The sequence below is a fragment of the Scomber scombrus genome, chromosome 16 (genome assembly GCF_963691925.1).
Source record: "Scomber scombrus chromosome 16, fScoSco1.1, whole genome shotgun sequence".
Taxonomy (NCBI): Eukaryota; Metazoa; Chordata; class Actinopteri; order Scombriformes; family Scombridae; genus Scomber; species Scomber scombrus.
In genome coordinates, this window is record NC_084985.1 from 18,504,534 (window position 1) to 18,529,443 (window position 24,910).

Consider the following 24,910-nt stretch of genomic DNA (forward strand, 5'->3'; position numbering starts at 1 on the left):
TTGGTCACTGCTATGATACCAATCCTACCTATGATCTGGATTTATGAAGTACATTTTTCATGCACTGAAAAAAGTACATTTCCAGTAAATCCTGCTTGACATGCTACACAGGGGTGACCTCTTCCAAATACAATATTACTGGAAGATGTCACTTGCATCAACTATGGAAAGAAATTTAATTTGTGGTCATGGTTGCCAATATATGACAGATGTGCTTTCAGTCAACCTCTAGAGCCCTGACATCTGAGACTACTGTTATTTAATATGTTAGCCTGGCATACAAACATGTAGACATTTCTTTTTAGCATTTACAGTATTTTAATTGAATCAGCTGTTTCACGTTCTTAGTCATCCAGCTGACAGAGGCATGCCACCCCTCGGTTAATCCAGTGTTTCTGTGGCTTGTCAGAGGGCAACTCGATGGACATTACGTAGTTGGTAGAGTGGCCTGTGGTAGACAAGGTTCCTCGGCGGGCGCTGGTTTTGTAAACAGGACTACAATAAATGTTTTCATGTAGAAACTTGCCCATTTCTCCAGGTCTGAGCTTGATGATGGGCAAAGAGTCAAAGAGGATCTTGGGGAGGGACTCTCCTATGACCATGTTCTCCCTGTCCCAGCGTGCCCCCTCCATGAAAAGGCCCTTAACATAAGCTCCATCCTCTGGCTTCTCATCCATATGAATCTCTGCTTTGGTTACCTGCAACACAACTAAGAGTATGAATATCCACAACGAAGAAACAACTAAAAATAATTAATATTTCTACATATTAGTAAAACCACTGAGGAAGGTTAGAAGCACATGCCTCAAATTCAAAGCCAATGTAGTCTATGGGGATGGTGTACTTCCTGGCAAAATTCTGCGACACTCCAGTGAGAAATGACTGGGTGAAGTAGAAGCCGGAGAGCCAGAAGACTGTAGGTGGACCGTTATCTATCCAATCCTGCCAAAACAGACATCCAAACACATTCGAGTTAGTTAGCCTATCGAAAAAAAATGTTGCTTCACTAAAATCTGAATGTAATGAATTCGTTTTGTGTAATACCACTCATTTTGTGGGCTAGAGGTGATTTTATGTAAGTGTACATATATGTTATAACAAGTACTTTAAGTAAGTCCATACGTTCCCTTTCATATATTTCTTTCATTTTGCCAAGGTCTGTGTCACCTGAAACAATCATATTTCTTACTTGTAGGAACTGCAGCCTGGCTAAGAGGTCAATCACATAGCTCCCCATTGGCTTGAGAGATGGGTACGACTTGGCGGCCCACAAAGCTGGCACCTTGCCCACCATCATACTGTTGAATACGTTCTCAAGTTCAGCCGACATAACAATCTGACCTTTCAAAGCTTTGCGGGTGTTTACCAAGCTGACACGCACCACAAGCGTGAGTCTAGTGAGAGGGGAGAAAAGTAAAAATATGAAATGTAAATCTTTTCTCAATATAAACATATTAATGAACATGAGCTCCTCATACTAAACGTTTGTCTTTTCCAACTTAAATATTGTTATTACCTGTTAAAGCGGATTATTTCCTGCCTTAAAACAGTATTCATAGACTCCTCGTACATGACCGGGTATTTATCTATCACCATTTGTAAATCAAAGTCTGGGGGCAGCTTGGAAAGGATGTCCTCTGCAAGCTCGTCCACCACTTCCTACAAAACAAACAGAAGACAAGTTTACATTTAAGGCAACAAGTCTCAAGCCTGTAATATTTCCTCAGAAGGATAAACGAAAGCTGAAATGTTAAAATGAAAGACTGACTGCTCCAGACAGTAGTGCAAACCTGAGGAGATTTTGCCCCGCCTCCTGTCTGCCTGGGCAGAGTCAGCAGCACTCCATCCAGAAGCTGATTGGTCTCTTGATTATCTTTCGTTATGTCAGCATTGCTATGAAGTCCGAATACGCAGGGATCAGCACAAATTGGTAGACTGCGAATGTAGTTGAGATATGTCTGGAATAAAGAAAACAACTTGAAGACAACTTGTAATAATAATATTCAACACTGTGCCCTCAAGGCCCAAGATTATCTAGACTATTACAAATATTACACTCTGTGATTGAAACTATTAATTCTCCCCTGTTAACCTTGAAATCAGCTGCGGTAGTGTTTATTTTAAATGAAAGCAAGTGTTTAATTAGGCTATAAGCCGATTATACCACAATATAGCAGTTTTACATTGTAGCCTTAATTAGGAACTGACCAGATCAGAGCTTTGACAGTACCTGATAGGGGCCATGAGCTGGGATATAATACAGATCTCCCTCAGATAGGGGACAGCACTCTTGCTCTATGACCTCCCAACTGTAGAAGATGGACAGAAGCGACAGCAGCAGGCGCCTGTCTTTGTCATCTGTCACCCTGCCACCATAGTTGCACTCGCCTGAGAAGAGAGGGTTCATCAAAGAAAACATAGAGGAACTCATTTTTATGATTGGTATTGACAGGTTTTGGTCAAATTTTCGATCATGCTAATAAACACATACAGTACATTTTTATGTGTAGAGAGAGAAAGCCGTGATCTGCAACTGGAACTGGGGACCTCACAGTTACACATAACCAGTATACTTACCACAAGAATATTCAGAGTAATCTAATAAATACTGATAATATTGTGTTGTTTTCATTTCTTAGACCCTAAAAGGACCAAACAGAACATAAACTTGGGTTATGTGGCATGTTACTTCTTCTTATATCAGGGGTGACCTACATATGCAGATTATCACCTTGCTGCAAATTTCAGTGTTGTAAATTGGCTCCTTGTTGAGTTTCTGAAATCCCCACCTGTAAGATATGCGAGGGCCTCCAGTGGAACCTCCTCATACTCATCCAGGAACATCTGGATCTGCCTCATGCTGATCCTCAGATCAGACTCATTGAACTCATAGGGAATATTCCAACCTAAGGAATGAGAGAGTGAAAATGAAAAACAAGAGCAGGAGCATTTAAATGATCCAGTGTAGAAGAAGTTTCACAAAAAATAGCAGATAAGAATTACAGTTTATTATATTTCTCACCTAGAGGTCCAAAGTTCCTCCTTTCCTGCACGAGTGCATGGAAGAAGGTGAGACCAAACAGGAACTTCTGCCAAATGACCTGTTTCTTGGAGCTGCTGAAGAAGTCAGGATCAGAAATGGGGTGACTGAGGTAGGAGCGCATCAAGTTGGCTCTTATTCCTTTAGGAGGCTCATTAGTCATCTTCAGCCCATTCTGCAGGATACTGACTGGAAACTTGTCGGATGGATAACTGGTTAACCACAGCCTGGTAAAAAGTGTACAAAAAGAAGTAGAGTAAGTTGCTCTAGTGATGTTTCTCATGTAAGAGCATGGTTCAGTGGAGCTCAGTGTGGGTTTGTCTGTTACCTGAAATTAGTGTGTGCAGTTTCTGGAGTCACAGTTTCCTCGCAGATCCTATCTAGAGCAGGCATCCAACTGGTGGCCAGGTGGCAGTTCTGCAGTACCACCCAGGTGCCCTCTTTAAGGGCTTTATCTATCATCTGAGCTGCTATTGGTCCCTGTCCCTGCCCAAGGGAAATGGTTTGGGTCTTACTGCCCCCCATTTCTAGGTCATCAGCAAACTTTAGCAGACCTGCAGGAGCAATGGAATACTGGATTAAGTTTTTGTGGAATGCAAACATAAAATAAGGCACTGAGAATGACCTTTATTTTTTAATGTCGTTATCTCAAGATCATGAAGTAATTATTTTGTCATTTTGACAAAATGAGCTTTGTTATCTTGAGATTACAAGAAAATCAACCTGTTATCACAACAAAACTCTGACCTTTGTACTGTTTGGACTATAAAGCTGAGAGGTCATATTTTCTTGGATGTCTTGGAATACAACAACTGGACAACAGAGGTGAGAATGCTTTAATGAGTTATCTATTTCATGTGAACAATTCAACACCTCAGGATATGAAATAAATTAACATAACCATAACAATTCACTGCCTTGTGTACTTCGTTAGCTATCATGGTTCAGTTTTTACTATTAATAGTTTAGATATTTTAATTATCAATAATAATAAACCTAGAGTATTTTGTTAATATCAGAGATTCTGCTCTGTAGTCTAACTTTTGCCTGTAGGACAGTAAAGTTAGTCAGATGTGCTACCGCAGAGTGTATATCTTTTCAAACTTCTTGCATGGAGAAATGAAATGCATTGATTATCTTGTTATCTTGAAATAACAAAGCTTGTTTTCTCCAGATAACAAAATAATTAATTCATGATCTCTAGATAATGACATTAAGAAAAATACTTGCAAGTACAGCCTTCCTTAGCTTCTGAAATAAGGATTGTGGGGATATGATGTATTTGATTAATCACCTGCAGTTGGATCAGATCCTGGTGACAAGACAAAGATGAGAGGAGAGCAGCAGTTGGAATCTTTGTAACTCCCTGCCAGGTCAAAAGTGGGTGGTTCAATGTAAGCCTGCCCCATGTTATCCACTATGAAATCTTGAACGGCTGGAACCAGTTTATCTGGCCTGAAGCATCTGATCACTATCATTCGGTCCATTCCCACCACGTCATTCCACTGGTCGGGCAACTGGTCCTTATGAGGTTTTCCTGAATCATAGAGCTTCTTCCATTTGGGGATGTTGTCTTGGACATGTTCAAAGAAACCAGCAAGGTTTGGAAGTTTGGACGCCCTGACAATCTCTGACCAAGACTTATCAGTCAACCACTCTGGAGCGGGGTTGGTGTAAGGGTTATCCAACGCAATGCCACCTGTGAGGAGGAAGCGCCAGACCTGGTCATCAACCTGACCCTTACCCTGCATGATGCCAACTGTGAGCAGCAGGGAGAAGAGAAGTTTATCCTTCTCAAAAAGTGAGCGGCACACATTATTGTATATGCTGAGGGTAAAGTGCTCCAAAATGTTGTCAATTCTCTCAGTCACATCATCACTCTTCAAGCTATTGGCAATGGAACACAGGTAGAGGTTGATGAACCATGTGAGGGAGTACTGGTACATAGGTTCAATGTTGGCCAGTTCTGAGATGCAGAAAAACAAAATGGATGAGTGCTCAGCCACAGGACGGTAGCCCATTCGAGTGTCATCGATCTCTTTTTCTGTGACACTGGCAATTTTTTGCTTCTCTGAGATCTCCTCAGATAGGATTTTGGAGGATGACAAGATTTTAATAGCTGTTTCATCTTCCAGGATGTTTCCTTCAGAGGAGGAGAGCACTTGTAAGATCTTATCTTCAATTTCCTTCAGCTGCTTGTTGTTGGCAGCACTTTCCAGAATGAGCTGATTCTTCTTCTCTTCCAGCTCAGGTTTTTCTTTGGCTGCTACAAGCCCTAAAAGCTGGTCCTGTAGACCTTGTGGTGTGATCATGAAGTTCAGCAGACAGACTTTGACAGCTACCTCTGGAAGGTAGTGCGGGTTCCTCAGCCCGGTGGTCATGTAGAACAAAAAGTCTTTAGAATATTCCACAATATTCTCTCCTATTTTCATGTACTCTACACCCTGCTGTTTGAAGGTCTGTTTTAGCAACACAGACTCAAGTACGGGATCAAGCTCCTCTCCGACATTCTCCAGGAGAACCGGGGTCCCAAACTGGATGGAATTCTCCAAGATTCTCACATAGTTACCATCTGACATTTTGATGACAGCAAGCTTATTGGCCTTCTCCATGTTTTTGATCCACTTGTTGGCTTGACCCTGAGGGTCTATCATAAGGGGCCACCGACGGGAATTAAATACAATGATGCCATTGTCTGTGGAGAAGGAGTCTACTGGTAGCCCAGCGATCTGCCATGCCCTGATGGCCACTTGATTACCCAGAGTGTTAGTGAGAGTGAGGTCCTCAGAACAAGGTATTTTCTTCTCCTGGCAAAGGATGTGCCACTGTTCCTGGCACTCTATGCGGTAATCTACTGTAAATGCACCAAGGTAAGACACAGTTCCAGAGGAAAGAAGTATGTCACCTGTCAGGTTGGTGTATCTACAGAGGGAAAATAGAGTGCCAATCTAATGAATAATAAACCATGGGTACACCACAACACATGTCATTCATTACCAAATTCTATTCATTATCATCAGATAATATTAACTGAAATTAAATACTGTATATATACACACCATGAAATATATGAAATGTATCTACAAATATAATTTTGATGTACCTAATCCCAAATTGCCTGGCAGCCTCTGTCCACCTGTCCTTCTCGCCACCCAGTCCTCCTATCAGCTTTTCTGCCCTGATCAGCTTCTGAGAGCACAATTCAATGTTGTCCTCCAACTCATTCTTCTTGTTAATCATGGCCTGAAAGTCATCATTCAGGCTCTGCAGTCTGTCCTCGACTTCTTTCAGCTCGCCTCTCTTCACAGCCAACATTTCCATCTGTACACCCAGCTCATCCTCAGCCAGCTTCAGTTTCTCCTTCTTGGGGGCTACAACTTTGGCAACCCGTTCATATACTTCCATTGCCCGCACCCATTTGCAGAGACCCTCACAAGCTGAGGAGACATTTTTAATAACAGAGGGCTGGAATTCGGGGTTTTCAATGAACTTATCTCTGATTTTCTTAATGTTCGGGGCGGGTATGTTGTCCTTGTCGTAGGCTTTGAGGTTTTCCAAAAACTTCAGGTCTCCGAGGAGCTTCTTAGAGGGACCCCAAAAGTCCTCAACCATCTTACCTGAAATACAAAATCTTCATATTTAGCTGAAACAGTAATACTGCAATCATATTTTATATTCAGCTAAATATGGTTCATGATTCAAAGCTATATTAAGATAATTCTGTCAAAGCTAATACTGTATCTTACCTGAGCCACTAGGATCTGGCTTTCGCTCAGGTTTGATGCCCTTCATGACACAGATGGACTCCATCACTAGTTTGACAAGACCAGGTGGGTTCTGCATAGATTTAACTACTGTAATATCTGAAGGTTTCAAAGTGTCCAGGGCTGACAGAGCAGCCTCCAATGCGGGCATTGCTTCTGCTAGGTCACCCTCACACTCATCCTAAAAAGACAACCAGTACACCACAGTCAGTGTCCAAATTTGTAAATGGCTGCAAACCAAATACTGCAAGCTACCTTTTAACTTCCAGAAAGCAACTGAAAGATACATTTAAAAAAAAATGTTTTAACTCTGCATAAATTATGGATATTTTTTCTTCTGAAATACATGTGCTACCTTAATGGCTTTGGCTGCAGCTGCTGCATCATTAGCAACTTTCTCATCAGCAGATACTAGTTCTTTCTTAGCATCCACCTCCACTGTTTCCTTCTCTATTTTGACCATCATCTTGTCTGTCTCAGCTGAGGTCTTGATGAGCTCTGGCTGCAAGGCTGTCAGCTCCAGCTGCATCACTGACACCTGTAACAGTGTAGTAAAAACTTAGCTGAGGAAGTGCAAGTATCATCCATTTTGTCAGAGAAACAACACTCAAGGCACTATTGCTTGTCACCTGAGACGCTGCAAAGTCCAGCTTCTGGAGACCAACGATATAGCGGTTCCGCGCATTATCCACTTCATTCCTCTTAAGATTGAGCAGAGTCTTGAAAGTGAGGATGAGTTCAAGGTAAGAGGTTGGCGTGACATAGTTGTGTCTCCTCAGTCTAGAGAAGTACCTTTCAGACATATCCCTGACACTCATCTGGAAGGTCTTGCACATCTCAACCACCCTGAGATCACACAAAAACAAAAATGTAGGCATACTATGCAGTGCTAGTCACAATAGCCTGGCAGCTGGAACAATTACTACTTCTTGCATTGTTTGTTATGTCCTTACTCGTGTCTGATGTCACTGTTCATTTCCACATCTTCTAGGAACTTGTGAGCTACCATCTCCAGAGCATCATTTGGCCATGCATGGAACCAGTCAATCGTGCAGCAGTTGATAAGGGAGGGGAACATCCTAAGACGATTCCTAAACGCATCACCGATGGGACTCATGGCTGTTGAATACAATAATTCCCAATTACTTATACTTAACAATACATCAGTTATACAAAAGAACAAAATCCAGTTAAAGGTGCCCACCTAGCACAATGTGAAGGTTGGTCTTCACACGGTCAATGAAGAAGTTGTACATTGAGAGTGGAGTGGCATCAATCTTTTTTCCTTCAATCCGGGCAATACCCTGCGCTTTGTCAATAATGTCAGCACGCTCATCTGCAGCAAAGATGTTAGGCACATCACCAGTGTTCAGTAGCATGTTGATGTCTTCCAACATGGCCTCATCTTTAATTTGGCTGTCATTGAAAAGGAACACCAGACTCTTGCCCTCAATGCCTGCTTTAAGCATTATCCGCTTCAGGTCATCACGCCAGTCTGACATGCTATAGTTCTTGGTCAGCTCAATCTGGAACAGTACATAATCATTGATGTAGGTGCCCAGCTTTGTGGCACTCTGACGCCCTGAGCCACCAATACCGACAAGCAGAAGGTGGCCATTGTCTTGTTTCAGCACACGGCAGATGCGGGAAATGTGTTCAATGGCAAACTTGAACATTACAAGGGACATGGGTGCCTTGGAGCAGCTGTTGTACTCATCTAAGTAGAATTCCATCACTTCTTGCAAGGCATGCAAATCTGTGATTTCATCATAGGCCTTAGTGTCCGCATCAGGCTTGGCATAGTCACCGAAGAACAAGTTTCTAACGGTCTCATCTGCTACCTTGCCATCAGGGCTGAGATGACTCAGGAGCTACACAAAAATAGGAAAGATTTAGAATTAAAAACTGGAGCTACAGTCTTAAATCTAGACCATATTTAATTAAACAAAACAGCTGTTTGTCTAACAGTTTGTTCATTGTTCGCGTTGTGGACCTGACCCTTTAAAAAAAAAGAAGCTTGTGACTGCATTTCTGTTTAGTGGATGACTAAGTCCTTAGGCTGGTATTTTTACACTAATGCAGAAACAAATATCTCCACCCAAATCTGCTAAACTGTGCTTTTGCCACAAAATTTCATTGTCAGCGTTTTTGAAATAACATATACTGTACAAACAGAGAGACAGAGACCATAAGCTGTGAAATGATTTTGAGTGTGTGTCCATCTGTACATGCACTAATCAAACAGGTACCTTTTCTATACTCTGCTTAAAGAAGAATGAGGTTCTCTCCTTGACGATGCTGAAGAATGTCTCCTTGTCCTCATTGTCAATGAGCCGGTCACAGAAAACACGGTAGACCTCATGGATCCACAGGCGGATTAGTTTGTCTCCATCCTGACATAAATGGTACACATGAACAATGAACAGATGTCAGTGCATTAACAATTCATTTAAATATTTCTCTTTTGCTCCCACTCTTACCTGCATGTGTGTGTGTGGAGCTAGAAGTACACCACGTATCACTCGAGCAAAGTCCCGCAGGTTGAAAATGTAGTGAGACTTAGATGGGGTCGGGAGGAAGCTGTCCATTGTATCCTTATAGACTGCCATGGTGGCCTGGACCATGATCTTGCCCAGCCTAGGACATTTATATTTATATATATATTTAGTTATATATATATATGTGCTATTTTATAGCATTCTACTACTGTATGGCAACAAAATACATATTTGACAAGTTACCTGTAGAAAGAGGCATCAAACCCCTTACTGAAGTGCCAGTCTGTAATGGAGCTGAATATCTTGGTCAGTGTTTCATCATCAAAGGAATCAATTAAGATGACATTCAAGTGACGGGTGAAGCGGCCTAGCATTTCAAACATTTTGTCAGTTACAGTAAGCCTTGCAAGTGCTGCTTTCTTAAATCATGAATATTATTAATCATTTCAACAATACCTGTAATGTCATTCTTCCCACCACCAGGAGGGCCCATTGCAGACATAAAAAGCATGTCCACTATGTTCAGTCTGGAGGTGTCCTTCTTGTCATACCAGTGGTGGTGGTCTATCCACTGTCTTAGCAGCTCAATTGGGGGCTGTGCACCATATATTTCCTTAGCAGGCATGTTCAGATCATCTACATAAGAGCGATAATAACCATCAGTTTATACATGAATTGAAGGACTTTTAAACATTTTTAACATTTTTTGACATCAATAATAGGAATGGGGATATTAGGTATGTGCATCCTTCTTTACCAACATAGACGACACACTTCTTTCCCATAGGAGGTCCGAACACGCCCTTCCTTCTTCGATCCAGCTTGGCCATGATGATGTCTTGGGTCTGATTTGCAGAGGTGCGGGCTGAGAAGTTGATACAGTTTGGTGTGTACTGCTCCTTAGGAAGTGCAACCAAGAAGCTTTTATTGATGACAGATTTGCCTGTGCCAGTCGGCCCTACAAACAGGGTGGGTATTTCATATGCCATGTAGGTACGCAGGAAAAAAAGCTGACGGGCCGTCTCCATTGTGGGGATGATGAGGTCTGACACCTGGTAGTTAAAAACAGAGTTTCAGAAGGCATGGATGTCAGTGGCATCTTTGGCAGCAGTAACGTGTGATATAACTCACATTGGCTCCAGCTGGGATCGTGTTCTGTTCATTTGTGATTGAATCGGTCCACACATTCCACTGCCCTTGCCCATCCTTATGGAAGTAGTAGTCATAAACAGTTCCTGCAAAACAATAAGACCACATTATGGATCACTAATGTTAAAAACTGTATGATTATTACATGTATACACAATAATTGTTCAAAATGTGTGACCTCTCTCAGGAAAGATGTTGTTTTTCTTGAGCTTGATACTCTTGGGCCGTGGGTTCTCATCGTCCATGCCCATGATCAGATTGCGGTAGAATACATCAAACTTCTTACGGCTGTCGCCAGATATAGTTCCACCCAGAGTCCATACAGCTGCAAACAGGAACAGGCCCTGCAGCCACATGGTTATTTGCTGGCTGGACATACTCTGGTCACCACTGGTTACTGACGCAGTAATTTCATCTAGGTATAGACAGGGAAGTTAAAACGTATATTATCAAAAAGAAATATGTGCTGATTGATCAATTAAATGTAATTCTTACTGACCCATCAGACATGTATACAGTTTCATGAGACTGTAGGCCAAGTGGATTGGAGATGTTTGAACCACAAAGCGACACTCCCTGTCTATAAAGTCCAGACAGGGCTGAACTAGCCAATCAAATAGGTCCACTATCTATGGGAAAAAGATCAAACAAGCAGAAACAAGACATACAATATATCAAGATAATGAAATAGCAAATACTACTTAAAGCATGCGGACATGCAAGTTTGTAATCTCACCAGTTCTCTATGTTCAGCGCTCAGGCTCTCAGGTAGTGTGTTCATGTAGGAGTCTCTAAGAGGAGACCAGCCCAGCTGATGAGGTTCCATGTAGATCATACCACACCTTTAGAGTGATAGATAACAGTCAAAGAAGGAGCAGCAACTAATCATACGCCTTTCAAAATGAATGCTTTCTATTTATATACGGCAGATACTGGTTCAGCTTCTGTCTTGGCTGCTTACCTACTGACGGTAGCTGGAGAGGCTTGCTCCAGGTCAGCAGTCTCAAAGATCAGACTCATCTTGGCACTCATTTGGATGATCTCACCACTCATCAGACAAAGCTAGTAGAGAACACAGTGAGTGTCATCAGCATGCAACACCTGGGAGAACTTTTGGGCAGCAGTAAAAAACACAAAACAATACAAAAACAGACAGCATCAAAATGGCCAGTACCTTCTTATTATCATCCAGCACAGTATTCATGTTCTCAATCCAGACAGCATCAATGGGCCCATCAAAGATGATCCACTGTCTATTTTCTGACGTGGAGATAGCCTGATCCCTGAAGGTGGTGGCCAGGACACCATCAGACCACTCGTGGCTGACCGGATCAAAGCAGCCATACAGCTGACCCATAGTGATGGCCTTGGGGTTGATAATGCAGTAGTTCACTGCAAACTCCTCCATCAGTTGGGCTGAATGAGGAGAATGACAGAGTATACACATTTATGCAAATCAATAGCAAGAAGTTTAAAAGTAAAATCACACATCTGTATAACTAAACAATTTTCAGCTAGAGATTTCTAATGACTTACTAGGGGTGAATACATAGATGTAATTACCTTTGAAAAGGTCTCCAAGGGCAGCAGCAAGAACTTTGTAGGCAGAGGTCTTTCCTCCTAAAGGGTCTCCTACTATCATGAAACCATGGCGTACCAACATCATCTCATACACCTATTCAAAATGACACAACAGAATCTGTGTACATTTTATGTAGCTGAGGTGTTACAACTAGACAAATGTTATGAGTCTCATCAGTATTAGAGAGAAACACTTCCTTGATTGATACCTGGATAATTTTGCCAATGAACCACGGGACAGGCTGGAGGTTTAGCTTAGCGATGTTGTCATTTAGAGCCTTGAGGAGGAGATCATAGTCTGGTTTGGGAAGAACAACTCCGGGGAATAAATCAGAGATGATACCCTGTGGGCAGCAGCAGGAGAAGAAAACTGAATAATTAGTAGCCACTTGATAAATAAGAAGTTTCAGTCGGATTAATTAAATGTAATCACCTATATAATCACTGTCCTATACAAATGTATCACCTGAAAGAGTGGAACATCCTGTGAGAGAAACTTGGCCATGTTGACATCCATCAGCGCTCTAAGTAAGAGCACACTCTCGTTCTCTTCAGGGTAGTTCAGTTTCAGATTCCCTGCTGCAGTCAGCACAGACTTCACAGCTCGCATACCGTAGTCATAGTGGTGTTGGGAGGACAGCTGCTCAGAGCACAAACGGTAGGTGGCGACAATCTTCTGGGCCAGACTGTCAGTAGAGTTGGAATGAGAGGTCAGGCAATGTGAAAAATATACTCACTAAAAATATTTTCTGTAGAATCTTTTAATCAGTACCTGCGTGAATCAATGAAGCCCATGGAGTACAGTGAGATTTCTCCGATGAGACCATAGTCTGGCACCATCATAGCCACTGTCCGGAAAAGAGCCTACAAGAAAAGATGGACAAATATATTTGATCCACATCCAATTGTAGTATCTAATAATCTATATTATGCTGTTATACTACTTTCCCATTTTTAATATACTACAGTGCTACAGTAATGTACCTTTAGGTTGTCAGGCAGCTCAGCCCTGCCAGCGTAACCAGGGTTCATGGTGATGAAGACAGAGCAGGTTGGGTTAAGTGACAGTTCTGTTCCCTCAAACAAGAATTTCTTTAGATCCTTGGCAATGGCCTGTTGTATGCAGAGGATCTGCTGAGCCACCACAGAGAGCACCTCCACCTGTGACGCAGAAAAACAAACACATCATGAGTAACCAGTTGACCGTCTCTGTAAATTAATATGTATTTCAATTATCCTGCCTTCAGCAGAGACCATCAATCCAATATAACCTGGAAATAATATAATACTTATCATCATCCGGCCATCATCATCCTCATTTCTGTTTAAATATCAATTTGAAAAGTGTTAAAAGACCCACTTTAGAACCAATGTTTAGTTTGTCTGTTCTGGGCTGCTGTAGGAACAAAATAGCGGGTTTCATGGAAACACAACAACACAACAATTCTTAGTTACAGGCGATTATATACTAATGAAAGTGTACTCATGAATGTTATATTCAATTTCTGCCAATAGGTCTCCCTAAATCTTACACACTGGTCCTTTAAGCTACTGCTAAGGGTTATGTTTACCTTAGAGCTAAGCTATTTGGGTAACACTCACCTCAATACGATTGAACTCATCAAAGCAGGCCCAAGCTCCAGACTGAGCCAGTCCTTTGAAGAACTTACTCATGGCCTTGTAGTCCAGACCATCGGAGCAGTTGAACACCACACACTAGCAACAAAATTAGGTTTAACATCAATATTAAGAAAATAACACAATTTTATATTTAACTGACTAAAGTTTTGGTATACCTGTTTAGCTAAAGCTTTAGCCAGATCTTTTGTGGTCTCAGTCTTGCCAGTTCCTGCAGGACCCTCGGGAGCTCCCCCCAAGAACAACTTCAAAGCCCCCATAAGAGTTCTGGTATAACACAAAGTCATTTGACCCAGTGATATTCTGAAGGAACTTCACATCTTCACAGTATGCTATTTTTTTACCTTGACATTTTTATCATTATATTACAACAATCTGTTTATAGCATACATGTCTAAAAGGACAAGGGCTCAACCAGACTGAAGTTTACCTGTAGCAACGGTCAGTAAGTGGTGTGATGACCAGACGAGGGGAATTACCCAGATACTCATAGCCATATTTCAAGCAAGTGGTGATCATGCGCAACATCACATCTCCACCCTCCCAGAAGTAACGCAGCTGAGAAATCCATGCAAAGTCATTCAGCGAGGAGATGCGGTCCTCTGCCAGTTTTGCCACAACATCTCGCGCTAGGGGAGGAAATAAGCATCCAGTTTTCTGCACCCTAGATTTAATCAATGGATAATATTTCTTATCTCTTTATTTAATATATGAGACAATTTGGCATGCAGACATTACCATGGACATCTATGACAGTAAGAGCACCAAGGGTCATCCTTGCCCCTCCTGGCAGCTTTCCACGAACCAACTCCACAATGTCAGAAATCTGGGCGTTACACTTCTCCACATAGGCCTTTGGTAGAATGGAGAATTAGTCCACAGTTAAGAATACAGTTTAATAATTATGTAATTTGTGAGAGCAGAAGTTGTCTTTCTATGTGGAAGTTAGCAGTGGGTGTACTAGTGAGTCTAAACTGACAGGCAGGGAGTTGGTCTGGATGGCTTCAGACACTTCAGTTGTCCAAAAGATGGAGGAAGCACATATGACAACTTGGCCAGGCCACTGCAACACCCACTTCTTCCTGGGCAACTACAGGAACAATTTAAAAAATATTAAAAGCAAAGATGGGAGACTTATCTGAGCAAGGATAAATGGTATTGATACAATTTACATAAATATCCTTTTTTTTTTTTTTAAACTTTCACACCATATTCTTTTAAAGGTGCTTAGACAAAAAAGAAAACTTTAATTAAATTAAATTAAATTAAAATGAATTAAATAAGTCCTGCTGTGTTACTTTTAATATAATAATGTAATATATACAGTATACTCTTCAGCAATTCCTTAATCTTCCAATTCTTATATTATAGGAATACCTCAGCATACTGAATCACCCCTTGATGGATGACATGTTGGACACTCCTTAGCATCATGTTTTCCACCTGCAACAGCCATTTCTCTACCATACCCTAAAAGTCACAAGGTAAAAGTCAACCTCACTGTTAATAAAATACACGTGATTCGGGTCATAGCGGCCTATGACCATGTTATATTCAACAAAGTAAAAATAACAACAACAAAAAAGTGAAATATTAGCACATAAAAAGAGATAAATACAGAGAATATAAAACACAACACAAATTATATAATCACTGTCTGCTCTACCTTTGCTTGGGCTGGACAGATCTTTTCTGTGAAGGGAATAGTCTCCTTCTCAGAACTGATCATGCCAGCAATCTCCATGTCCTCAGTGAACTCCAATTTGGCGATACCCTCAAAGCACTTCTTTAAGTGGGGCTGCACACACAGGGGGTCTTTGGTCTGAGACAGGATCTCCAGCAGTTCATCATTTGACAGGAAGAAGAACCTGGTTATATGTTGAAGATGAAAAGGGGACAGGAAACTGAAAAAAGCACTAAAAAAGACAAAATAATGCTATTTTAAGTGTTCATGATGTGTTTTGTAGTTGAAGTTGAAATGAAAGCACTACGCTCATCATATAATTTGAATCATGTGAGTAGAAGATCTTTAACATCCCCATGGGGTAATTTGTTTTACAGACAGAAGTCAAAATAGTCTAAACTGTTAGTATCACTATTAGAGGTAGTAATGGTAGTCAAACCTTGGGAAATAGAGCCTCTTCATTTCCAGGTAGGTATTGAGGCCTTTCTGGATGTCGTCCAGGAACACATTAGACTCCTGTAGCCTTTCCAACATGTTTGGCTGGCCTGTAGCCACCAGAACATGTGTATCCTTCACCTGTATCAATGTAATCACACAACAGTTGAATCAAAGTGCGTGAGATCTGTTTACCCAAACTAAAACAGAAGGTCATGAGGATCTTACCGCTTCGCCAATGATATCCTTCCAGTAGCCGTCCACAATGGCAAATTTGCGTCCCTCCTCAGGCATCTGGGCGATGATGTCCTCTGAGCTGAAGATGGGCTCAAGGTAGAGCCAAGTAGCCTGACATCTCAACATGGAGTCTAGGATGTCTTGCATGCTCACTAGCTTGTCCTCCCATTGCTAAAGTTAAAAGGAAGGGTGATAATAACAAGCTAGTGTATCTTATAGAAGTAGCATTTCTACAGTTTAGTTTACAAAACTCTTACAACAAAAGCAAACATCATACCCAGAATAAATGAGTTAAACAGAAGAAAACACAAACTCAAAATTACAAGTAGTGGGGGTGGGTGGATGAATGGGGTATGAAGGGTATATCCCTTTCTTTCTTTTCCCTTTTCTTCCTTTTGTCTCTCTCCCCCTTTTATTTAACACCACTTTTGTGAATAGTTGAATATTTGAAGCTGCTTACTATTCTCTATAAAGGTTGAGATTTTTGCACAAATGCCTCCTAAATACACTGCGTAAAAATTAAGGGAATGCTTGATCATCACAGTATAACAACACCAACTCAGTTAAACTTCAGGGATGTCAATCTGTCCATTTAGGAAGAACAAGTGATTGTGAATCAATTTCATCTGCTTTGGTGCAAATGAAAGTGACAACAGTTTCCATTGACCATCAGTACAGATTTTCAACTTGAATAATTTGTACATCAAAATCCACTGTGTGACTTAACTGTTCCCCTTAATCTTTTTGAGCAGTGTATATTTGAAAAAAACAAAACACAAAGGAGTAAAAAAATAAGGTGAAAACTATATTTTTCAGTATTCAAAAATGGTAGTGTAAAAGAAATCACATAAAATCAAGTCTATAAAAATTCAGATGATTGTTGTGTAGCAATTCTAATAGTTTACAGTACTCAAACAGGTTGTTACAAGCCTTTTTAGGTAAAGGTATGGCTCCAGACACAGCCATTATCATTGGTGGGTGAAGTGGCACAGCTGAGGTTGAGTTTATGCAGGTCAATCAATTTTGTTACATATTCTGGTATGAAATAGTTCTTGCATTTGTGCCTGCTCAAACCACCTTATTGTAAACCCACGTAGAAAGAGTTATTGTTGTGGCTTTAGTTGTCAGAGGCTCACACACAGACTTCTCTTTACACCTTACTACAAATGCTTTCTTTGCTTTAATACATACTTAAGCCAAGTTCAGTGCGGCTATTTGTAGTATTAATACCTATTGACATAAACAGCAACGGCTTCATCCCTTTTTGTTGTCTTACCTTACATTCAGTCTCTATGGGCTTAATGAAAGGGGAACCTCGCATGGTCTGTACTTTAATAATATGATCATCCAGGAGCAGTTGGATATCATCTACTGCTGATATAATGTTGGTACCCTATGACAAAAAAAAGAAGCTGATGTCAATCTCATGAAAATTCATGGCCAGTGTGAGTGAAAGGTGAACAACATAACAGTTTCTTATAAAATTCAACACTCAAGATGACAATTTTTGATCAGATAGCTTTGTTTGTTGTGAAAAGTACTGTGTATGATTATATGTGTTAAACATACAGTATCTCTATATGCTGTAAAAGAGAACTGGAGTTCAGTCCATTCATTTTTCATCTTCTCCATGGATTTTTCCAGGGAGAACTCCTTACTGGCCGACGCTCCAATGTCTTCCAACCTAGTTGCAAAGACCATTACTTTTTAATCACATTATAAAAAATTGTGTAAAACTCAGCCAATGTGTGATTGTTTTTCTTACAGGCCAGGGTATTCTTCTTATCATGTTGAATTCATTTTTGCTCTGTATATATTCTATTCTATTATGCTGTATTGCAGGTAAAGTGTCTTACTTATCAGAGAACTTCGAGAGTCCCAGGTCCAACATGTTCAGAAGAGAGCTGGTCACATCTGGTTTGACTTCAAAGCCCACAATGCTGCTTATCTGTACAGAGACACAAGCGTAATCAATTATTCACAGTGGCTTCATGGATCACAGGAGTGGCAGGACACTTGATTCTTACAAAGTGAAGCTGACACTGGATTTCTATCAGTGTCAGCTGATATGAGGAAGCTAAAAAACTAACATTCTCCCAGTGGCGGTCTTTGATGCCTGGGTTACAGATAGTTGTCAGAATGGGTAGATGCTGCTTGAATTGGTCTATCTTGTTCTTGAAGTTTTTGGCCACATGGCAAGGCCCAGGAAGATTTGAGAGAGACTTGGTCAGTTTATGCATGGTCCTCCACATAATGTCCAGCTCCTCAGATATTTCCTCAGCATCCAGGTGCAGGAAAGGACCTAGTAGTTAAATAAGAAGTGAAGAACACTAATGTGAACACAACTGTTAACACTTGCTTTGTAGAATTAGTCATACTTTGTAGAATTGATGTACAGTCCTTATTGAGTGTTGCCTACCATTCAGCCACACGTCTGACATGCTCTGAAAGTTGAGTGCTGTGTTCCAGAGCTGGTCGTATGGCTGTTTGTCAGCAATCAGAGTCTGCAGCATCGGGAACTGGCTCTCTTCCTTCCCCAGCAAAGTCTGCTCTTTGTTGATATCCTGTGGAAAACGAAAACAGTACATTTTCCATTTAAGGTTTGAAATGTGACTTTCTAGATTTTAAAATCAAAATGATAACCCCATGTACATTTGTTTTTTTCTCTTACCTCCAGTTCAGTGACAGAAGCCTCCAAGTTAGCAGTGATCTGAGCTAGATTTCCAACGTTGTTCTTCATCTCCTCCATACCCATCATTTCCTTCTTCTTGAAGGCTTGTATGCTTTTGTCTAATTCCTGCAGCCTTTGGTCAAAGTCCATTAGCCTGAGATGGTTAAATTACAGATATAGCAGTTATCATCTCAGTTACTAACTTTCAGGTGCTATGATTTCTTTGCTAGGTCATGGTCATGGCAGTAATTTTTTGCATACTGTAAAAAGGAGGTGAGACAATATGACTGTAAAAAATGTGGATATATTGTGTATGACATTGCCCATAGGTTTTGGAAGGTTTGGTCTAAATTTTGATTTACCACCTTTCCTCATCTTTGAGCCTGAAAATTCCAATGTGGGATACTGTGTGTGGCCTGGGTGAAGATGAGGAGGGACAACAACCATGTTTTTATTCTGTAACCTTGTTTGGAGATAGTCCTCAGCCTGTTCTTTCATGGTGGCCAGACGAATCTTGCTGTCATCAAGCTCAATAAGGATGTCATTGGGCCACTGGAAAACACGGGAGTTCAGCCTCAAATCATCAGCTGGAAGAAGAAGAAAAGCAAAATGTATCAACTATTGTGTATTCCAACTACAACAACAACTTATTTAACTACATAGGAAAATGTAATTTCTTTGGACTCTTATTGATGCGTTTCACATACAGGGCAGAGTGGCATAGTCCAGGAGGAAGCTGAGACGGTATGTTGCCTCATCAATCTCATCTAACAGCTTGTGAATGGTCACCTCACTGGTCTGTTTAATGTACTTGTTGAGAGCCACTAACTCCTCTGTGGTTTCTGGGGTGCCTCTGATGGTATTGGTAATCTCCTCATACTTCTGACAGATCCTGGGGGGAAAAAACAACATCTTGCATGTGTTGACACTCTGTCTTCAAATTCATGTGAACATAAAATCAATTTACTGTTTGAAAGACACAAACATAAGGAATTAAACCCTTGACACTGCTCTTCAAATCAGGAATGTTTAGGGAGGTTGAAATGTTCTTCCCACCTCTGATTCAGCTCTCTATTTTCCTCCACTTCAAACATGATGATCTCTTCTTTCAGCTTCTTGGCACGGTCACACATGTCATCATTCAGCTTGCCGGCATACAGACAAAACATTGACAGGGGAACTGTAATGCACAGTGAGGCAATCTCCTTCCACACGTGATTAATACTCTCAATTTTCTGAGGATTCAGAAAGAGAGAGAAAGAGAAAAGAAATTGTATTTCAGTTAGTATGGAAATATTATTTGACAAAACATTAACAGCAAAACAAGAAGGCTTTATCTACCTTGGTAAATCCCTCCAATGAGTGTTTCTCTTTAAGGAATGCTGTGATGTCCTGCTTTGCTGTATTGTCCAGTAGATTGCTGTATTTTTGATATACATTCAAATACCTGAATGAAGAGATGTGGTAATATGGTTACTAGCATCAAAAACATTGAAAGGCACATGAAAAAAATTAATTTGACATTACTTTTCAGGGCCCACAGTGTTTTTGTGGAAAACATCCTTTGTTTTGCTGATTATGTTTGTAACCAGCGACTCATCAGGACCGACTGTTCGCAGGTAACAGGTCTTGATAGCGGGAAAAAGGCTACATTCCACCTGGCCACAAAAGCATGTCAGTCAGATATTATATGCATGTTTGTTGTATAAACATAAAAACAGACTAAAATCTGTGATATAATATATGGCAATTACTTTAATTGTCATCTAAAATAGTAAATAGTAATAAAAGTTTGTGGTGATGAGGGTATAATGTACCCTGGGGAATTCCTCAGCGCTCTTGATAATTTCCATAAAGGTTCCGTGGATGAGCTCCCAACACTCCTGGAAACTTGGATTAAAGTGAATGTGAGGCTCATCCTCTTGTAGCTTAACCAGCAGCACTTGAGTCTGAACATACTTCATCTCATCAAACACCTCACCAAAGTCATTGCCTTCCTAAAGGACACAGACACGGGACAGATGATAATGATGATTCACAGTTCATTCAGAAAAGAGTCATAGTCAGTTTTGCACAACCATAGTGTCTCTTTGGACTATCTTAACATGATGAGAATAAATGGAACATTTTGTCTAAACCTCATGTATAGTGAAGAAATACAACAGGTCCTGTAATGAATCTATGACGAGGCTTCGGAGCTGCAATGACATGAGAGCGGCCACACAGTTGAAGAACTCCTGGACAAGATCTGGAGACCCCTGTTCACTGTGTAGGAAGGGCAACCACAAGTTGTCAAAGTTGTCAAAGAGTGATGCACAGTTGGGCAGCCATCTGAAACAAGAAGATGATGGTGATACGTAAGTGCCCTGAAAACAGTTTTTATTATTTGTAATGTGTTTAATATCAAAACATAAAAAGAACTTTATATTCATATCAACAGTCACTTATGTATGGGGACTAGAGTGCATCAAAAGGACTAAGTAAAGGAAAGAGGGCCAAGATATTATATTTTAGGCATCACTTCAATATTATTTGACAGAACATTTTTTCTGTTTCAAAACGTACAATATGTTGTCTTCACAATATGCTGACTGCTCTAGCTATTTCTGTTATTTTATTCTTCATCTATTGACATTTACACAACACAGGGACACATAATGTCCACAGGATTGAGTATGGCTGGCATGGGAAGCTGAGCTGACAAGAGAATAATGGTATCCAAGCGGGTACAAATTATCAACATGAAAATAAACAAACAGCTACCAATTTCTACAAATTACAATGGCTCATATTTCAACCATGCAGCCAAATATCCTACAGGGCAGCTACACAGTCTAACAGGCTATACAACAAGTGTGCAACAAAGGATGCACTGCAATCCTAAAGTGAGGCAGTGTGTAAAGTAATCCCCTGAAAGGCAGCATGACACGGGTCTGACAAAGTGGACAAGTGGGAAACATGAGCCTGTGCCTACAACAGGATTAGCTCTCTTGGTTGTGTACCGACCGACCAACAAGCCCACTGGAAACACTACAATGATTAAGCCTGGACATCCACTTATGGTCTCACTGACAGATGGGATGTTTAGATTTCTGGCACACCGGCATTACTCACTTTTGGACAAGTTCATTTCTGGTTGCTTGGCACTGTCTCTTTACAAATTCCTCAAACTCAGATGGCAGGAGGGGGAGGCTGGTGGAGAAAAGGTCCTCTAGCCGCACAAATCTCAAAGATGAGAAGCTGAAACAACATAAAAGATGATGTTCAATTCACATATTTTCCTGTTTCACATAAAGTTGCAGTATACTTTTAATCAACACATTGTTTTTGTTTGTCGAAAATTCAAGCTAGCTGTTGTATCAAGTTCATGTTTAGTGGTTGCACCCGACACCACATCTCTTGAGTCAAGGAACAGGCATAAGCTCAAGTGATCAGACTGTTAAGGAATGTGAGCATTATTAGCTTGGAAGAATGTGCATTTTCTGTGCCCTCATTACAGTAGTTTACTTCACCAAATATACCATATTTAACAAGATAAAATCTGTCTTTTTAACACTTTGTGAAGTTCAAAGTTTTCAGTTTCAGACTATATATGACACTTCATGTGATCTGTGAACATTTATATTAATGCCACTTATTCAAAAGTAAAATATAATTACACTTCTGTATTACCTGTTTAGCCAGACATCCTGCAGTAGGACCATAATGTGATTGATAGTAAACAGATGTTGGCTTTGCCATGTCTGAGCCTCCCTGTAAGTAGTAGCCCAGGGCACTGGCGCACGGATCACCCTCATGGGAAAGGGAATAGGAATGCTGGATATGGACAATCGCTGGCGCTCAGACTGGTCCATTAGAATGTAGTCCACTGGCAAGGAACATGGAAAACAAGACATTTTCAGAGTAAGGGAGATATTTTATTAGGAAAATATTAGTTAACTAAAGCACCAACTACCTTTTGAACCCTATGGTTATATATAAGAAGAACCATACTTCATTGTGTTCAATAATGCCTTAAAATGTGCTAGCTGTTATAAAGAAAAGTTGGTGTGTGTTTGTATTGGTCAAATTGTCTATACAAATCAATGTTAAAGTCATACTGGCTTGTGCTTGGATGACTAAAAAAAACAATACTGCCATTAAAGAATCACTTATTGTTTTATACCTATACTCTTCTTGAGACTGAAGTAATAATCTCTTTTGACTTCCTCTTCCATTTTAGCTCTCAGAATCTTGATGTCTTTACTATAATCATCCGTTTTCGAAGGCAGCAGGCACATGATGTTCATCATCTGCTGACATGGCTGTGGGGCCAGCACAGAGGTGGGGACAGCAGTGGTGATGTAGTACAAATACCTCTGTGGGAGTAAAGTTAAGATCAAACACATGTCAGAAAAGACTCCAAATTCTAATCAGCAACTGACTAGTTCATCACTGAATTAACTGAATCGTGCCTCCAGGTCTTTCTCAGTAGGTTCTTTCTGAGTCGCCCTCATTTTCTCTTCTTTGCTGTGGATGATGTCCAGCTGCTCTTTAGGACTCATAGGCCTGCTGCTCGGAGTGGGGAGGTTTCTAGGTCTAGACTTTGGCCGAGTTGACGCTGACGCATCGCAAGATATATCCCTGGGAAAGCATAACAGAATTGGATCAAGTGCTTCAAGAAAAATATCATAAAAGATACCTAAGCTAGTGCTGACGTGTTGCTTTCAAAGAATAATTACCTTCTCCTTGGTGTAATTGCTTGTCTCTTTCCAGGTGGGGTAGGTGCTTAAACCTTCATTAAGATCAAATATATGTTCTAATTGGTTTTGAGAGTGGTCTTAGGAGTTAACATTCTGAATTATCATCAGCCATTAAAGTAAAATGCTTGATATGAGAAGAACTTGAAAGGATACAAGGCCCTGATGGTTTTGCCAGTGATTGACGGAGAGTCTGTCGTCTTTGCTGGAGTTTATTAATTTTAAGATCCTGAGCCCGGGGTCTGTAGTTGTTTGCAATAGACTCACTGGGAGTGCGATGTTGACGTTGCTCTTTAAAAGGAACTGCCATAGTCCATGAATTACTCTGGAGGATGGGTGGGTAATGACTGTGCCTTAGGACCATCTGAGGTTATATAACAGTTTAAATGTCAGGGGTTGGATAGCAGATTAAAGGTTGTATGTGTTTAACTTGGCAAGTATTTGAGCAAAACTTCCACCTAGATTGACATTCTTACTTTATACAGCTCTGAAGGTTCTGCATTGCATCTCTTGGGCAAAGGTGGGGGAACAGTAAATCCTCTGCTCTCACTCATGTTGTAGATAGAGTCATCCTCCATCTATAGTTCAGACAAAAACACAAAGGATTGCACAGAGGGGATTGCAATTTTACTTATTAAAGTAAATATATTTTGTTTACTCAAGATGAAGTTTTAAGGTATTACTATCATTGTTTGTATGTTGTATGCACTTTTACTAGCTTTATTTGAAGTAAGTAAAAGTGTATAGCCTACCACAGTTTAAAAATAGCCTTGAACCTTGAAATTCATGTGAACATAAAATCAATTTGCTGCAACCGTAAACTGTAATTGCAAGTAAGCAATAAGGGGGAAAACTCTGTTTTAAGTTACAGGGCTAGCGAATTAAACCGTTAACTATAAATGTTAACCAAATGAGATGACTGTATAATAAAGATGTAGCTAACGTTAGCTTCACAGGTAAAAGTGGATCCTCAAATCTAAATTAGCTAGGCACGTTACCTGCTTCAGCCGGTCCATCTTGCTCAACTTTTCTATCAATGAAAGAAAAGAAAACACAGATAAGTTGACGTGCAAGTTATAACGTGACATTTGTTTTATCAGTGTGACAGTTTGTAAAGAGCAAACAACCACCGGTAAACTCACCTGTAACGTCAACGTTAATAACAATCAACGCTACCCTCTATCGGTCGCTATAAAGGTTGTACCGGCGGCATTTTTAATTCATTGCTGAGAGGGAATGTAAAAGTCCATTACCCTTCCATTAGCAGCTTTGTTTATCTGTCACTAACCTGTTGTACAAAAAACAGAACAACTGTAGGCTAGTGAAAGTTTAGTTTTGCCCTGTCACTGCTGTGACTGAGCAGATAATCCATCACGTTGCTGTAAACTGAAACAGTGTTGATCCCATCCGGGAAGGTCTCCATGGTAACGCACCACCTTGTTACTATCTGAAAAGCTCAACTATGTGGTGGGCG

At 40.6% G+C, this 24,910-nt stretch overlaps 1 protein-coding gene across 1 annotated transcript; it reads right to left on the minus strand.

Annotated features, from left to right (window-relative positions):
* Positions 1 to 344: 344 nt before the first annotated feature.
* On the minus strand, positions 345 to 24,452 carry dnah3 (dynein axonemal heavy chain 3). Its single transcript, XM_062435507.1, has 62 exons — positions 24,435 to 24,452; positions 23,913 to 24,014; positions 23,593 to 23,800; positions 23,416 to 23,464; positions 23,152 to 23,290; positions 22,863 to 23,055; positions 22,370 to 22,565; positions 21,812 to 21,937; positions 20,836 to 21,028; positions 20,515 to 20,694; positions 20,225 to 20,355; positions 20,039 to 20,144; positions 19,754 to 19,932; positions 19,405 to 19,589; positions 19,161 to 19,284; positions 18,698 to 18,851; positions 18,446 to 18,590; positions 18,117 to 18,328; positions 17,883 to 17,974; positions 17,596 to 17,710; positions 17,303 to 17,419; positions 16,018 to 16,197; positions 15,794 to 15,930; positions 15,337 to 15,538; positions 15,048 to 15,140; positions 14,650 to 14,760; positions 14,409 to 14,523; positions 14,101 to 14,299; positions 13,829 to 13,937; positions 13,635 to 13,748; positions 13,017 to 13,193; positions 12,805 to 12,896; positions 12,499 to 12,718; positions 12,242 to 12,376; positions 12,015 to 12,126; positions 11,626 to 11,867; positions 11,413 to 11,513; positions 11,188 to 11,293; positions 10,951 to 11,080; positions 10,630 to 10,866; positions 10,434 to 10,537; positions 10,060 to 10,354; positions 9,759 to 9,938; positions 9,546 to 9,669; positions 9,285 to 9,441; positions 9,054 to 9,197; positions 8,009 to 8,675; positions 7,758 to 7,923; positions 7,434 to 7,650; positions 7,160 to 7,342; positions 6,787 to 6,985; positions 6,144 to 6,657; positions 4,335 to 5,962; positions 3,369 to 3,594; positions 3,023 to 3,267; positions 2,790 to 2,906; positions 2,231 to 2,388; positions 1,791 to 1,958; positions 1,517 to 1,659; positions 1,190 to 1,394; positions 805 to 942; positions 345 to 698 (listed from the first exon to the last, which is right to left on the minus strand). The coding sequence occupies exons 1-62, from the start codon at positions 24,450 to 24,452 to the stop codon at positions 345 to 347; spliced, it is 12,108 nt and encodes a 4,035-aa protein (XP_062291491.1).
* Between the last annotated feature and the right edge of the window lie 458 nt (positions 24,453 to 24,910).